The 17,839-nt window shown below is 36.7% G+C and overlaps 1 protein-coding gene across 2 annotated transcripts in view; it reads left to right on the top strand.

Moving 5' to 3' along the window:
* Positions 1–17,612, top strand: part of SPPL2A (signal peptide peptidase like 2A) — a 56,714-nt gene extending 39,102 nt beyond the window's left edge. For both annotated transcript variants that reach the window (XM_068963520.1, XM_068963517.1), the window contains 3 exons: positions 2,615–2,689; positions 4,118–4,278; positions 13,841–17,612. In XM_068963520.1, the coding sequence (XP_068819621.1) occupies positions 2,615–2,689; positions 4,118–4,278; positions 13,841–13,915 (311 nt within the window). In that variant the 3' untranslated portion in view covers positions 13,916–17,612. The remainder of the gene's footprint in view (positions 1–2,614; positions 2,690–4,117; positions 4,279–13,840) is intronic.
* Positions 17,613–17,839: the final 227 nt, after the last annotated feature.

Here is a 17,839-nt window from a genome sequence, read left to right as displayed (position 1 = left end):
TCTCCCGGCAATCTTGATTCCAGCTTGTGCTTCCTCCAGCCCAGCGTTTCTCATGATGTACTCTGCATATAAGTTAAAGAAGCAGGGTGACAATATACAGCCTTGACGTACTGCTTTTCCTATTTGGAACCAGTCTGTTGTTCCATGTCCAGTTCTAACTGTTGCTTCCTGACCTGCATACTGGTTTCTCAGGAGACAGGTCAGGTGGTCTGGTATGCCTATCTCTTTCAGAATTTTCCACAGTTTATTGTGATCCACATAGTAAAAGGCTTTGGCATAGTCAGTAAAGCAGAAATAGATGTTTTTCTGGAACTCCCTTGCGTTTTCGATGATCCAGCAGATGTTGGCAATTTGATCTCTGGTTCCCCTGCCTTTTCTAAAACCGGCTTGAACATCTGGAAGTTCATGGTTTATGTACTGCTGAAGCCTGGTTTGGAGAATTTTGAGCATTACTTTACTAGTGTGTGAGATGAGTGCAATTGTTCGGTAGCTTGAGCATTCTTTGGCATTGCCTTTCTTTGGGATTGGAATGAAAACTGACCTTTTCCAGTCCTGTGGCCACTGCTGAGTTTTCGTAAATTGCTGGCATATTGAGTACAGTACTTTCACAGCATCGTCTTTCAGAATTTGAAATAGCTCAACTGGAATTCCATCACCTCCACTAGCTTTGTTCGTAGTGATGCTTCCTAAGGCCCACTTGACTTCACATTTCAGGATGTCTGGCTCTAGGTGAATGATCACACCATCGTGATTATCTGGGTCGTGAAGATCTTTTTTGTACAGTTCTTCTGTGTATTCTTGCCACCTCTTCTTAATATCTTCTGCTTCTGTTAGGTCCCTACCATTTCTGTCCTTTATTGTGCCCCTCTTTGCATGAAATGTTCTCCTGGTAGCTCTGATTTTCTTGAAGAGATCTCTAGTCTTTCCCATTCTGTTGTTTTCTTCTATTTCTTTGCATTGATCGCTGAGGAAGGCTTTCTTCTCTCTCCTTGCTGTTCTTTAGAACTCTGCATTCAAATGGGTATATCTTTCCTTTACTCCTTTGCTTTTCGCATCCCTTCTTTTTACAGCTATTTGTAAGGTCTCTTCAGAGAACCATTTTGCTTATTTGCATTTCTTTTCCATGGGGATAGTCTTGATCCCTGTCTCCTGAACAATGTCACGAACCTCCGTCCATAGTTCATGAGGCACTCTGTCTATCATATCTAGTGCCTTAAATCTATTTCTCACTTCCACTGTATAGTCATAAGAGATTTGATTTAGGTCATACCTGAATGGTCTAGTGGTTTTCTCCACTTTCTTCAATTTCAGTCTGAATTTGGCAATGAGGAGTTCATCATCTGAGCCACAGTCAGCTCCCACTCTTGTTTTTGCTGACTGTATAGATCTTCTCCATCTTTGGCTGCAAAGAATATAATCAGTCTGATTTCAGTGTTGACCATCTAGTGATGTCCGTGTGTAGAGTCTTCTCTTGTGTTGTTGGAAGAGGGTGTTTGCTATGACCAGTGTGTTCTCTTGGCAGAACTCTATTAATAGTCTTTGCCCTGCTTCATTCTGTACTCCAAGGCCAAATTTGCCTGTTACTCCAAGTGTTTCTTGACTTCCTACTTATGCATTCCGGCAATGGCACCCCACTCCAGTACTCTTGCCTGGAAAATCCCATGGATGGAAGAGCCTGGTGGTCTGCAGTCCATGGGGTCGCTAAGAGTTGAACACGACTGAGCGACTTCACTTTCACTTTTCACTTTCATGCATTGGAGAAGGAAATGGCAACCCACTCCAGTGTTCTTGCCTGGAGGATCTCAGGGACGGGTGAGCCTGGTGGGCTGCCGTCTCTGGGGTCTCACAGAGTTGGACACAACTGAAGCGACTTAGCAGCAGCAGCAGCATAGTATAGAAGTAATTAATAATGTTTCTCAGTCAGCTGGTAGTGTGTCCTTTCTCACTTTTCTTACTGTCTCCTTGTGTTCTAATGGGCTGTGCCTAGGTAAAGAGTACTGGCTCTTCTGTAAAAGCTCTGCCATTGACATAGTAAAGCTAGATAGAGAAACAAATATTGTTGCTATGTGAACTGGATGGCAAAGTCCAGTGTAGCAGCTCTCTTAGGCCAGTGAGTCTCCTTTCATGTAATTGATAAAGTAGGGAATGCTTTCTATTAAGTAACCTTAAAGTTCTTGAATATCTTTAAACTTACCCTTCTTTTTACCAGTCCCACACCATGTGCTATTAAAAGCACATAGCATAGAACTGGTGAAAACAGTGTGCTAGCTAATAAAAATTATGCATCATGGACTCGATGGACGTGAGTCTGAGTGAACTCCGGGAGATGGTGATGGACGGGGAGGCCTGGCGTGCTGCGATTCATGGGGTCACAAAGAGTCGGACACGACTGAGCGACTGAACTGAACTGAATGGCTTAGGAAAATGTTTAATATATGGTATTAAGTTTAAGAAATCAGCATATAAAAGTTTGTCTGGAATTTGAGGTACTTTAATGTTCTAATGACACAAAAATGAATGTTAAATACAATGCAACATGTACTTTTACTATAGTTAACAACTGAATTTGTATTGCTATTGTTATTTTAAGAATGTAATGTGAAATTTTTTTTAGGCCTGTTGATTGCATACTGTAGAAGATTTGATGTTGAGATTGGCTCTTCTATATACTATGTTTCCTCCACAATTGGTAAATTTTTGTTTTTTCTTTTGTTATATTGAGTTGTATCATCTGTAGGAAAAGGTCCAAAAGTAAGGAGTCCTGGATTCTAATTCTTCACTATTAATTAATAAGATGCTTTTTCCATCAAAAAGAGATAATTACAGTTTACTACCTATATCACAAGGTTTTTGAGGATCAAAAAGGAAAGTGTATATGAAAGAAGATTCTACACATAAAAAGCTTACTAGAGCATATGGCACATAGGTAGTTGATACTAGTATAATACTAAGTTTTTAAAAAGTACTGTATAATATTTGCATATTAATATAAATAAACTTATGGGCACAATAATACCTGGGACAGCAGAGGTAGTTGTTACTTGTCTTACTTCTTTTCTTGAAAACAGACAAGAACAGCAATAAGCCAAAAAGTACTTTTCTACTTCTGAACATATCAAATATATATCTCAAAATCCATATACCAAAATTCTTTATTCTTAGGTAAATGGCCTGCACCAGAGCAGTTTAGATACTGTTCTAAAAAGGTTTTTAATTCCACAATGGAATTAAATCTTATAAATTAAAAGTGTACATCAGCAGTTAGAAAAGGGTTTTTCTAGAAGTAGTTACTCTGACACCAAGAAAGAACATCTAAATGAGTGAAAAGATGAAGAAAGGGGGTAAATTATAAAGAAATAATAAAAACAGTCTGAGGCCATTAAGTATGATACTCCCTAAAGGCATTAACATGTTAACGTGCAGCACTAGTCAGTGTGAAAGAATAAAGAAACATTCAGTGAAAAGACAGAAAAGACTGTAAATTAGGACAACTCACTTAACTTCACTAGTTCTCCATTGCCTCAGTTTACTTCACTATTTCTCTGTTGTAACTTTGGGCAACTCACTTCATTGGTCCTCCATTGCATCATCTATAAAACGAGAAGGTGGACTGCATTGTCCATAAAAGCCCTACTAGTTCCAGTTTTCTGAGATCCAGTGTTCATAATGAGACCCAGAGTCATTAATAAAAGATAAAATGAAGTTTGATATGCAATTGTTGACGATGACCAGGAAGTATATAATCAATATCAGAAAGATTTTTTAAAACGACCTTTGGTACCTATAGGCACAGATTTTAGTTATCTGAAATGTGGAACAATTTAACATCCTTAATAGTGGCAGATAACTGAGACTTTCTTGAATCATTATCTTTATCAATGATTAAGGATTAATTATGTTATTAATTATTAATTATAGTGGAAATACTAAACAGTTTCCACATTTTTCAAAAGCTCTGTAGAATGTCTCTTCTGACTACTCTCTAGGAAAATAATGAAATTATGAAAAGAAGTCATAGGGCAAACACATTCTGAGAAATATTTGAAAACCAGTACTTCAGTGAGGGAATTAAAATCCACCTTTGATAGCATAAAAATGACTGATACTTGTCTTGCAGCCTATGCCATTGGCATGATTCTTACATTTGTTGTTCTGGTGCTGATGAAAAAGGGGCAACCTGCTCTCCTCTATTTAGTACCTTGCACACTTATTACTGCCTCACTTGTTGCCTGGAGACGTAAGGAAATGAAAAAGTTCTGGAAAGGTAGCAGCTATCAGGTATGTGCTTATATCTTGGTTACCAAGTTATAACATTGCCTAACTTCGGTTGGGAACTGCTTGTATATATCAAAGCTTTAAGTATTTATTCTCAAAGCTTTTACATGCCTAAAAGTTGCCTTGAATTTACCAGAGTGTCCGAAGTTTCTTTCCACCACTGCCCCCTTGTCACGTGCTGCATCATCACTTCTCATCCTCACTGCAATCTGATGCCAAAATGCTGGTGACTCAAGACAAAAGTACCAAGAAGCATGGGAGGGCATCAGGGAAAATCAAAACAGCATTTCAGCATGAGTTTTCAGAAGCCACATAAAAATTGACTTCATGGAAGATAAGAGCCATGTTTAAGTACTAAATTTTGATGCTGACACCACTAGCTATTTATAGTAAGAGTCCTCAGGTTTTGCAGATAAAAAGTATACTCTCTCCAGCATCTAAATGAGCCTAACCAAATGGAAGTGGGCACTCATTTCAGGTTTAAATGGATCAAGACTGCCTTTTCTGTAAAATTCCTACAACAGAGAATATCCACATAGCAGAATCTATCATGTTTGAGTTGTTTCTTCATTGAAGTTAAAGCCCTTTGTTCTTTTCCTAAATGTTATCGGTATTCCTGTAAAGTTTGTTTGTTTGCATTGAAATTAAAGAGAGTTGGGAAACTCTAGCCTGTTGAGGTCAGGGTCATGGCATTGATTCCTTCATGAGGCAGTTAACTCTGCTTTGCCCTATTACAGCAAACTGTGTTCCACTATCCACTCTCATGCTTTTGTTTCAGTGATCGCATGAACAAAACTAAAGGTATTTTGGGTAGATAGCTGTAATTCCGTTAGTAGATAAACAGTTCAAAGTTCATATCCATCTTGTGGTTGGTTCTAGTGTCATCTTTATTGAACAAGAGGTGATTCGCACATTAAGTTAGACTACTATTAACATAATTGAAAAAAGCACCAGCCTAGAATTCTTTGGGGTAAGTCTTGTAATCTCTTTGAGATTAGGATAGAATACCTGCCCTTCCTACCTCCCAATTCCAGTTTCTCAACTTGTATTTATACACATAGAATTAGTTTATGGTCACAAGGTCCTTGACTCATCTACTAAGGTAGCTTGTAACTTTCATGAAGATGACACTCACATGGAATGTTTTATAGAATTTTTTCAAAGTAAAAGTACGTCCTACAGCACAAACTCTAATACTGGTTTTGAAAGTCATATCCTAAGAGGTGCTCTTTGTCATCATTTTTTTAAAAATAGTTATCTGTTCCTTCATTTAGCAAATGTTTATTGAGCAGTTCTATGAGCCAGATACTATTTTAGGTGCTGATGATAAAAGATGAACAAGTTAGAGACAAGCCTACTCTCATGGCCTCTTGAAAGTTAGAGTCTCTTGGAGGATACAGATAGAGTCACTAACAATAAAGTGTGATGAATGAATTAGTTATGGCAGGGTGCCTTGAAGACTAGAAGGGGGACACCAGTGCTTATGGTTTTGAGACAGTCAAAGGTGATGTGGCAAGGACGACTTCTTAAAAGAATGTTACGTTTATGTTGAAGCTTTAAGACTGAGCCTTGTGTTCCATGTTGAAAGAACCATGACTTCAAAGGCTCAGAGGGAAGAGCTTTGACAGATTTAGGAACCTCATGACAGAGTGGCCATTCCTATTGAATAAGAATAGGGGAGTGCAGGAAATGAAAACTGGAGAAGCAAGCAAGGGAAAGAGGCTGTATGGACTTATAAGCCACATTAAAGAACTTGGACTCTCTCCTAAGAACTTTGGAGACCATTTAAGAGTTTTAATAAATCTAGAAAATGGATTGAAAGAAGGCAAAACTTGAGGCAGCTATTACAGTGTAGTAGTCAGAATTAGCATGGTACTGAGACTGAGGGAAGTGAACAAAGTCAAGAGAAATTTAGAAGCACAATAAATGCGACCTAGTGATAGATTCAGTTAGGGAGAAGAGAAGAAAGTAGAATCCAAGGTTTTTGGCTTGTGTAACTGAGTGGGTGGATAGTGATACCATTCACTGAGATTAAGAAGGGCAACAGATTTGAGATAAGATGATGAATTCAGTGTTGGAAATTTCAAAATACCTAGGGGACTACCAGGAAAAGAGAAATCAGCAGTTGAATAAACATCTCCTGATGTGCAGGAGATAGGCCTAACTAGAGACAGAAATTTGGGAGTGTTACTAGCAAACTCTGTGAGTGAGTGAGAATGTAGAGGGAGAAGAAAAGACTCAGGACGGAACTGTGACCAAGATTTCTACTTTTAGGAGCACTTATCTTATTAACTGATCATGAGGTAAATCAGGAGAAGGAGGATGAGCAACACAGGGAAACTTTGTTTAGGGTTGGCATTAAGTCTTTTTTAAGTTAGAAGTGAAATTTGGGACAGCTAGTGAGAACACATGGTGCTGCTTATGGAATTAAGTATGTTTGCTGTTATTTTCATGACCAGTATTTCATTTTTACTTGTAAATTTTTCTTTCTCCTTTAGTACAGCTTTAAGGGTACGGTGCTTTATTATAAGCACCTTTCCTCCTTTCTCTTTCTATGCTGTTTACTGAGGAGAAAGGAGATGCTAGGTAAGAACAGACTTCAACCAAAGGATGCGTTTATATTCCCTATGAATAAGTGCTCTGCCCTGGACCATCTGAATTTTACTCTTAAAAATCGTGACTTTGAAATCATGATTCTTCTTCATAGCAGCTACTATAAAGTTTAAGATCACTGGAGCTAGACCCAAAGCCGTAGTAAACACCCCAGAAGGGTGGACTCCAGGGCCTTCACTCTAAGATGTAGAAGCTAACTAAGATAATTGATGGTAGGAAAATCCATTTTAAAGAGTCTGAAAAGTTAGGACAGTTTCGGTTATACACTTCTCACTTGTAGGGTGGTATCATAATTTCATTGGAGAAGGAAATACCATCCCACTCTAGTATTCTTGCCTGGAGAATCCCATGGACAGAGGAGCCTGGTGGGCTACAGTCCACAAGGTCCCAAAGAGTTGGACACAACTGAGTGGACTAACACACACACACGCACACACATAATTTCATTAGGTAAGACATTCAGAATACAAATACCACATAGTAACAGCATGGAATCTGGTCCCAGACCACTTGTTTGAAGTTTTGTTAATTATTAGTAATGTGACATTAGGCAAGTTACTTAACTTCTCAGTGCCTCAGTTTCCTCCAATGGGATGGGAATCAGCCTACCTCACAGGGTTGTTGTAACAAATGCAAACTGCTTAGCACAGTATCTGGCACATCATTAGCACTATAAATGTATTTGCTAGTATTATTTGTATGAATTGAGTTTTTTTGTTTTGGTTTAACTTGTTGCTTTGGTGATCATCTTTCACTTCATTAACTGATTTCCATTTTCCTGTTTTGAATATTAAAACTTTGGATCTTTGTTAAATCTGCTTTCTTAACTTATCATAAGCCTCAGAGAAAAGATTTTGTTAAAATGGTCATTTTCCCACAGTGCACTAAATTTTAAAATATTAAGAATGGACATTTGCTGAACTTTTAGGTGAGCTAGTTGCAGAATATTATAAACTGCTGCCAGGAGGCAGTCTATTTTTCCCTACAACTAGGGCTTCCCTCATGGCTCAGGTGGTAAAGAATCTGCCTGCAATGCAGGAGACCTGGGTTCGATCCCCGAGTCGGGAAGATCATGTGAAGAAGGGAATGGCAGTATTCTTGCCTGGAGAATTCCATGGACAGAGGAACCTGGTGGGCCACTGTCTATAAAGTTACAAAGAGTCAGATACCACACACACACAGCATTTATAAAAGTTAAAGAATGTAATGCCTTCTGTTAATGTAAAAAGAAAATCTCTCATTCCTTTTGTCTAACTTTTAAGGTCCAAGTTAATTTAGCTTGAATGTTGTTATTTGTGCGAGACAGTATTATTTTAGACTTTGGCATCAGTTCTGGCAAGTTAGTCTCTAAAGACTCCTCATTCATCAAGTGAGCTTGGATCTACAGGCTGGTAGGAGAATCTAATCTAAAGAGATAAATTAGCCCAAGGCTTTGAAAGGCAAGTGGATGTTGAAATCAGATAAGGCTGGCAGAGGCTTTGGAAGTAGAACAGGGAACCTCAACAAGTCTGGTAAAATAAAGGGAGGCTATGTCTGAACTTAGTGTAGGAGAGACCCGAGGCTCAGACCTGAAGACAACTCTCAGGAAGTTACTGGTTCATCTCTTGGGCTAACAGTTTACCCTTCTCTCCTACCTCCATTGTCTGTTTCCAGAATATCTCTTACATAACTCCCAGCTCAAAATCTGCCATCTCTAAGCAGATACCCAAGAGTTCTCCATTTGAAATTAGGTTCACCTTTCCCCATACTTTCTTTAGACTTTGACGTTAAATACTTATTAACATCTGCCTTGTAGTGTAGATACTTACGAAGGAATGCCTCCCCAGGTAGTACTAGTGGTAAAGAAACCGCCTGCTAACGACAACATGAGACGTGAATTCAATCCCTGGGTCGGGAAGATTTCCTGGAGTAGGAAATGGCAACCCATTCCAGTATTCTTGCCTGGAAAATCCCATGGACAGAGGAGCCTAGTGGGCTACAGTCCATAGGGTCACAAGAGTCAGACATGACTGAGCACACACACCCTCACTATTTAGCTCCTAGGTGTTAGGAACCCACACTGCTCATAACACTGTTTTATACACTGTAAGTTCTTAGTCTATGTTTATTGATATTATTCATGCAAAGCAGTTAGACTGTTCAGTCCTTAATCCACTGACCTTGTGTGTGTGTATAAATTTCTGGATTGTGTTTTAGCAGCCTTCAAAAAATTACCAGAATTGTTATAAGGTATTATAAAAGTATGACACTTTTTAAATACTAAACTAGACAGTACCCTTATGGCAGAAAGTGAAGAGGAATTAAAAAGCCTCTTGATGAAAGTGAAAGAGGAGTGTGAAAAAGTTGGCTTAAAGCTCAACATTCAGAAAATGAAGATCATGGCATCTGGTCCCATCACTTCATGGGAAATAGATGGGGAAACTGTGGAAACAGTGTCAGACTTTATTTTTTTGGGCTCCAAAATCACTATGGATGGTGATTGCAGCCATGAAATTAAAAGACGCTTACTCCTTGGAAGGAAAGTTATAACCACCTAGATAGCATATTGAAAAGCAGAGACATTACTTTGCCAACAAAGGTCCATCTAGTCAAGGCTATGGTTTTTCCAGTGGTCATGTATGGATGTGAGAGTTGGACTGTGAAGAAAGCTGAGCACCGAAGAATTGATGCTTTTGAACTGTGGTGTTGGAGAAGACTCTGGAGGGTCCCTTGGACTGCAAGGAGGTCCAACCAGTCCATTCTAAAGGAAATCAGTCCTGGGTGTTCTTTGGAAGGAGTGATGCTAAAGCTGAAACTCCAGTATTTTGGCCACCTCATGCAAAGGGTTGACTCATTGGAAAAGACTCTGATGCTGGGAGGGATTGGGGACAGGAGGAGAAGGGGACGACAGAGGATGAGATGACTGGATGGCATCACCGACTCGATGGACATGAGTTTGAGTGAACTCCGGGAGTTGGTGATGGACAGGGAGGCCTGGTGTGCTGCAATTCATGGGGTCACAAAGAGTCGGACACTACTGAGCGACTGAACTGAACTGCGACTTGTATATCTCTACAGTCTTTATATATAACCATTTTGCAAGTGCCAAAAGTTTTGGCTGCTGTTTGAAAGAATCAAATGTAAAGCAAGTAATATAAATTAAAATCAGAATCTCAGGTGATGGCACATTTGTTTACGCTGCTATCATTTGGTACATTCTAATCCCTGATATTAGAGTTGAGTGTGAGAGTAGCAGAAAGCAGGACTTCCACTGGAAATTTTTAATTCATGGGTAGCCCTGATGACCTTTTTATGTTGTTTTCAAAGGACAAATTATACATCTTTCATTGCTGAAACTTAGAGACTTCATAGATATACTTTAGTATTTTACTTAAAGTCTTTTAACCCTTCCATGAATTCATCTGATTAAGAGAAGTAATGTTTTTCTATAGGATTTCACTAATATACTACTACTTTGGGTATCTTAATTTTATATTCTTTCCTATAGCTAAAAGCTACTTACCCTGTATTTTTTATGAACATTTTTTTCTGGATTGCTTCAAGAGCTACAGTATTCAGTTTCATTTATTTTCTAGTGAGTGTAGAGAAAGTTAAGGTGTTTTTTCTCTAGAGCGAAACTTGAAGCCATGGTATAATTATTCTGGCACATGGAACAATTAATAGAAGATTGTTAGGGGAGAATTTTTTTTTGCTTCTAATCCTAAATCAGTGGAGTTAGATTTATGCAGCAACCTCCAATGGGTGGGAAGTAAGTTTTCAGTTTGTTAATATTCAGTAAACAGTGGGTTTGTGTCTGCTAAATGTCACTAGTGCTTCTAATTATTTTTAGAAGTCACAAGCTGCAACTGACAAATCAAAATACAGAGATACTTAAAACAGCTCTGCTGTAATATCAGCCGCTCTCCAGTTACTGCAGCAACATGAGCGCTTTTATTAGACTGTTTCAGGAGATTGGGTCAGAGCTATCAGTAAATGCTGGGTTAGCTGACCCAATTTCAGAGGACATCTTTCTAACTTGAGCTTGATTATTTACTATGAAAAAATAATTATTTATTATGACAAAACAATTTACATGAATTTTGCCAGTTAATTGTATTACCTATGTTAATTTTTGTTGTGTTTTTAAAAACCTGTTTCAAGTTTGCACTTCTCTGTTTCTGTACTGTTTTTATTGAAAAGTCAATGATGAAAAATATATGCAGAGTAGAGATATTACCTCTCAATAAGTTGGTTTTACAAGTTTTTTTAAAATATATCTCTTTATTTAGGAATTAGATTACAGTGCCAATGAGGTATCAAAGGATTAGGAAAGAAGAAGCATATAACTTATGTATAGACTATTATTTCATTAGGTGACAGTTATCAGGATCAGCAGGTCTTGGAAAAGAAAGTGTTTCCCCACCATCCATTCTTCAGTTCTCTGTCCCCACAGCTCCAGCCTCTTATACCCAGAGTGTCTAAATTGCTAGAAAAAAAGGGGCCTAAATATATCTTATATGCTTCTCCTTTCCCTCTCTCATTTAAATTGTAACTAAAATCAGCTCTTCAACAACTTCATCTTTTCTATTACCTATCTTGGTTTGGGATTTGATCCATTACTCCAGAAGTGCTATGAATATGCAACTACTGTAATCTTAGGGATATCTTTGGCAAATAGAGGACCACAAAACTGATTGTTTAGGGGCTTGAAATGACTCATGGAATATAAACAGGCTTGGGTTGTATAAGCTGACTCCATCTCTTGAGACAGTTGTCAACTGAATGCTTCAGCTCATGTTTGTAGTCTTCTTTGTCTGGCAAGTTCCAGAGACCCCATTTGGAATTATTCTTTTCTCTGCTTCCTCTTCCAAAAAACAGTAAAGATTTTAGACTTGGTTTTTAAAATTAGGAATAGTTATCTTGCTTGTCTTCTACTTCTTGATGAAGGAGAAGGGAAAAAGTGCATCAGTTCAGTTCAGTTGCTCAGTTGTGTCCAACTCTTTGCAACCCCATAGACTGCAGCACACCAGGCTTCCCTGTCCGTCACCAACTCCCAGAGCTTACTCAAACTCATGTCCATTGAGTCGGTGATGCCATCCAGCCATCTCATCCATTGTTGTCCCCTTCTCCTCCCGCCTTCAATCTTTCCCAGCATTAGGGTCTTTTCCAATGAGTGAGTTGTTTGTATCAGGTGGCCAGAGTATTGGAGTTTCAGTTTCAGCATCAATCCTTTCGATGATTATTCAGGGCTGATTTCCCTTAGGATTGACTGGTTGGATCTCCTTGCAGTCCAAGGGACTCTCAAGCGTCTTCTCCACCACCACAGTTCAAAACCATCAATTCTTCGGCGTTCAGCTTTCTTTATAGTCCAACTCTCACATCCATACATGACTACTGGAAAAACCATAGCTTTGACCAGACGGACCTTTGTCGGCAAAGTAATGTCTCTGGTTTTTAATATGCTGTCTAGGTTGGTCATAGCCTTTCTTACAAGGAGCAAGTGTCTTTTAATTTTATGACTGCAGTCACCATCTGCAGTGATTTTGGAGCCCAAGAAAATAAAATCTGTCACTGTTTTCATTGTTTCCCCATCTATTTGCTATGAAGTGATGGGATTGGATGTCATGATCTTAGTTTTCTGAATGTTGAGTTTTAAGCCAACTTTTTCACTCTCCTCTTTACTTTCATCAAGTGACTCTTTAGTTCTTCTTCGCTTTCTGCCATAAGGGGTGGTATCATCTACATATCTGAGGTTATTGATATTTCTCCCAGCAATCTTGATTCCAGCTTGTGCTTCATCCAGCCTGGCATTTCTCATGATACTCTGCTTATAGGTTAAGTAAGCAGGGTGACAATATACAGCCTTGACATACTCCTTTCCCAATTTGGAACCAGTCTTTTATTCCATGTCCAGTTTTAACTGTTGCTTCTTGACCTGCATACAGATTTCTCAAGAGGCAGGTCAGGTGGTCTGGTATTCCATCTCTTAAAGAATTTCCCAGTTTAGTATGATCCACACAATCAAAGGCTTTGGCATAGTCAATAAAACAGAAGTAGATGTTTTTCTGGAACTCGCTTGCTTTTTTGATGATCCAGCAAATGTTGGCAATTTGATCTCTGGTTTCTCTGCCTTTTCTAAATCCAGTATTTAAATTTAATCACTAATCTAAAAATCTTTGACAGTCTTCAGAAAGACATGAAGTTTTTTTTTTTTTCTATTTTTAGGTAGTTTTATATGAAGAACAGGGTAAAAACACTGAAAATATTTAAGCAGTTTCTTTCTTTATTCCCAAATATGATAAGACTTTAATGAGAATATGAGAAGAATTGAAGTGATCGTTTGAGAAAAGTTTTAACTGGTAATTCTGCTAAAATAGTCTATAGCAAATGTGTTGATTTTGTTTTTAGATATCATTTGACCTTTAAGTACTTTTAATTTCTTTATTCTTAGTAGAAATTTTTTTCATACAGTCTTTTAAAAATTTCACGTGTTATTTTTAAATTATCCTAAGGTCAATATTCAAGGCATCAACCAGGGTACACTGTCCTTGATCCAGCATAGTGATTTGTGGAACCAGTTTTAGTTTTCCACCTCCAGGAGTGGATACTGCTTGGAATAGTTTCCTAAGTGGAAACTCCTTGTGGTGGAGTCTCCACTGCCACAACAGGACGATATTCATATTGGGAGATGGAAGTAGTGGAAGATCCAGATCCAAGCACTTGGAAGATCCAAGCACCTATCAGATTGGCCCTGAGTCCAATGCTTAGGCTTCCTGAAGGAGTTGTCACCCTGAGCATGTCCTGAGGAATGTGGCTGTGGAAACAGTACATTGCTCCAAAAGGAGTGCTTGGTTCAGTGGAACACTCTGTGTCTTTTTAAAAAAAAAAAAACAACTCATAATCCTTTTGCCAAATTAGTGACTGGGGGCAAGTTGAAAATTTACGTTTCCTAACATCTTTTATTTATGTCTAGATGATGGACCATCTGGACTATGCAACAAATGAAGAAAACCCTGGGACTGCTGGTGAACAGATCATCCAACAATAATATCATGGACATGCAATAATGTGTCGATTGATTTTCTACAAATAGAGTTTGGCTTTTTAAATTGACTTTTGAATTTGACAATCTGAAAGAAACTTCAATGATATGCTTGCAAATATGTATCTGTAAGAGCTGGTACTGACAATTACATGATAAATGATTAAAATACAATTGCTTTTAACTATGTTAAAGTTGTGCCTTCACATTAAATAAAAGCATATGGTCTGTGTAATTTTCAGGATCTATTATATATAGTATATTTTTATAAAAAAAAAAACTCTTCACCTACCCCTGTACCTGTCTTACTGAAGTCTGTTTCTTTCAACTCTAATGATAGATAAAAGTATTTGTCAAAGTGAGAAAGTGAGTTTCTGAGCAGACTTTACTGTAAAGAATTATGCAGACTTTATGCTCTATAGAACTAACTGTTTAATATCATTCAAGAAGGCAGTTCAGCAGTGGAATTTTGAACCTTTTATCATTGCAGATGTTAGAAATATATGATTTAGGAATATAGATAAAAGTGTATTTTTGTAGCATGAGTTTTAAAAAGTCCCAATCCTTTTTTAAACTTGAGAACCTAAATTACTTCAGATTGCATATGTGTTATATTAGAATATTTTTCCATTTATAGAGAGACATATAAAACTAGTCATTTGAAAGGAAACAAAAATTGAAATCCACATTTTTCAGTGGTCTTCTGTTTCCTTGAAGATGTAGCTTAAATTTCTAAACTAACCTGTAATTCCACTATGGTATTTCTGATCTCTGAGTTTGGATCTGCTAATGTTCAGATTAAGACTTAATAGTTTATAAAAACTATTTTTCTTAGCAAATTATATATTAATACATATGACTCATTGTTTGAGTATTAACATCTCTAATAATCCCTTCCTCTACCTTTCCTCCCCTAATTCCTACTCCTTTCCCCATAGGAGACCACTGTTAGCTTTTTAAAATTTGGGTGAAGCATGGTTTACTAATATACAAACTGTGCTTCAGAGGAAAGAATTGGAGACAGAAGACAGGATACCGGGTGTTAGTCTCAATTTAATTACAAAGTTTGAGTAAATTTTATTAGCTCAATGCAATTGTATCTCAGTTTTCTCATCTGCAAAATGAGTATGTTAGACCAAGTAATCACTCTGGTACCTTCCAACTTGAAAAAATTTTCTCATTCTTTGTTCAATCTCTTATGTGAACTTAAACATTATCCTATGAGTCATAGGTCAAATTGTCTATTTTCTATTCTTTTCTCTTAAGAAATCTCCGAAAAGTGATTGCAAAGACAGCAAGATTTTGTATTTCTCTGTAAATAATGTATAAGATATGTGAACACATCTATGATTTTTCATTCTAAGGCCAGTTCAACTGATTAAAAGATAAAGCTAACACCTTTCAAAAATAGATCAAACCTTTGATGTTTGATCTAAATTTAGCATTTGAGGGAATTAGATGCTTTTGATTCATTGATATCTTCCCAGATTGTTAAGTTACTGAGTAATTTACAGATATAGAAGCTCCCTTGACAGCCCTTCTTTCTACCTAGTAGACTTATGGGTCACTTGGTTTATGGCAAATGACAAATAAGTATCTGACAAGTAAGAGTTCATGTTGATTTTGCCTGCATAATATCAAGTTTGAATTTTTTCCAAAGAATCTAATTTATTTGGCAGACTCAGATAGAGAGAAGAACAGATTAAGTGCCAGGTGAAAGCTCCCAACTATATTTTCATTTATAATATCAATAAAAAGTTTGCCAAAATACAGCTTTTTTAAGTAAAGTTATCTGCACTCTTATTCCAGCGTTAGGATATTCAACAACTTCGACCGAAGAATGTTACAGAAAATTTTATACCTAGAAATCTGAAATTTTAGTTCTTTGATACAAATTCTCCTTTATCCAACCACTAGTAAGAAGGTAAAATCTTGTTCTAGTTTGCTATTTAAATCTTACTGATTAAATAGAAAAAACTAGAAGTGAAATTCCTTGAGTTTCTCTGTCTTCAGTATCAACTTTATATTACTTAACCTTTCAAGCAACTGAACTGAAAATATTTATAAAAATTACAGTGAAGTGCAGATTTTATTTGGGGAATCAAAATATGAACAGAGGATAGGAAAGATGAAAACTTGCCTTTAGAAGACTGTATCATTTCTTTCTCAAACTATAAAAGTAGATGATTTTTACTTCAGTTCAACAAAGGTAAATATGAGTTTTGTGGGAAAGGACTTTGATAATCTGCTACATTGTTTTCTTCTAGCTTGTAGATTTTTTTAGATTAGCAATATCTTATTAGTAGACTCAGCAATTTATTTTTCTTTTGAAGGAAGAGTTTTAGCCCTTCCTTTGGCATTCACTGATTTTAGTTACATGTTCATAGAGATTTTGATGAAATGGTACATTTGTAGTAAATACAAATGAGCTTTGCAGTTTTCTTTTGCTTTTTTAATTTCTGCCTTGTGTGCATATGTGCTAAGTCACTTCAATCTATCCAACTCTTTGTGACCCTATGGGCATTAGCCCACCAGGCTATATCCATGGGATTCTCCAGGCAAGAATACTGGAGTGGGTTGCAATGCCCTCCTCCAGGGGATCTTCCCGACCCAGGGATCAAACCTGCATTTCTTGTGTATCCTGCATCAGCAGGCAGGTTCTTTACCACTAGCATCACCTGGAAAGCCCAATTTCTGCCTTAGGTATAAGCAAAATTTATTTTAATATTTGAACTAATTTATTTAATATTTGTCTCTAAAATTTCAACCTAATCTCAGTTAATGAGACTTCAAAAATAGAAATTGCTTTTCAAACTAGTGGATTATACTAGTTTGAAGGCTTTGTATTTTCCCATTAACAAGGGAATATGCTGAATTTATTCAAAATGATGCCAGATAACCAGTTTTGTGGTTTAAAAATTTGTTGATGTTTTCAGTGCTCTATTTACCTCAGAGGTAACTCTAAAGGGGATAGGGAGGGTAATGAAAATAAAATCAAAGTCTTGAACAAAAATCATTTTTTGCTTCCTGCAAGAAAGATACTCTGTAAATTCAGGAGGTCTGAATCAAATCACTGAACATTTTAGAATTTGAGAGAAATTATGTAGTACTTGTGATTTGATCATAAGAGTATTATAGTGGCCATATTACAGTAAAGATTATGAATTTCCTTGTTTAATGTTTCCGTAATTAAGGACAGCTTTTGTATCTAATAAAATGTTCGTGGGGGAAAATATTTTAAACTAGGTTTTTTAGAAAAGTCCTACATTGTTGGCAATTAATGGACAACTAAAAGAAAAAATGTAGAATATTTAATGTCATCATGTATTTCTTTGATTAGGCATAAAATGTATCATAAACAACTGCTTTTCCTTCAGAACATGGATTTTTTTTTTTCAATATCTAAAATTTACCTGGTCAGCCTATAGGATTTCCCAGGGAGACAGGTCAGTATAAATTAGGTAGGTTTTGCCCCTTTTATACTTTCTGTTGTCTTTTTATCACATGAGAACCTATTTTAAATACATGATTGAATTTTTACTTCTTAAATGAAGTTTTGAGTGTGGAATTCTTTTCTTTTAACCCTTTGATATGTTAGTATAAATTAGTACTTTTATAACACTACTAGGCTTTATTTTTTTATGGAACATGATTTAAAAAATTTCGAAGTGTTAATTTGGCTGTGCTTTGAATCTCTTCATTATGTGCCAATACTGACAAGAAAAAGTTTTTTTAATGTATTGAATTCACTATGTATTCAATAAATTCTATTTTAAAATAAAATTTGATTTTGTTTTCATTTGAAAAATAATTGAAAATGAACTGAAAGCTACTAGATCATGTTCACATAAGATAAAAATAATAATCACAAAAATGTGTAGTTATTTTAACTCTGACAAATTATCCATAACCTAGATTCCACAAATATCA

The sequence above is a fragment of the Capricornis sumatraensis genome, chromosome 2 (genome assembly GCF_032405125.1).
Source record: "Capricornis sumatraensis isolate serow.1 chromosome 2, serow.2, whole genome shotgun sequence".
In the NCBI taxonomy this organism is placed as follows: domain Eukaryota; kingdom Metazoa; phylum Chordata; class Mammalia; order Artiodactyla; family Bovidae; genus Capricornis; species Capricornis sumatraensis.
Note: the sequence above shows the minus strand (reverse complement) of the source record. Positions and strands in the feature narration are given on the sequence as shown.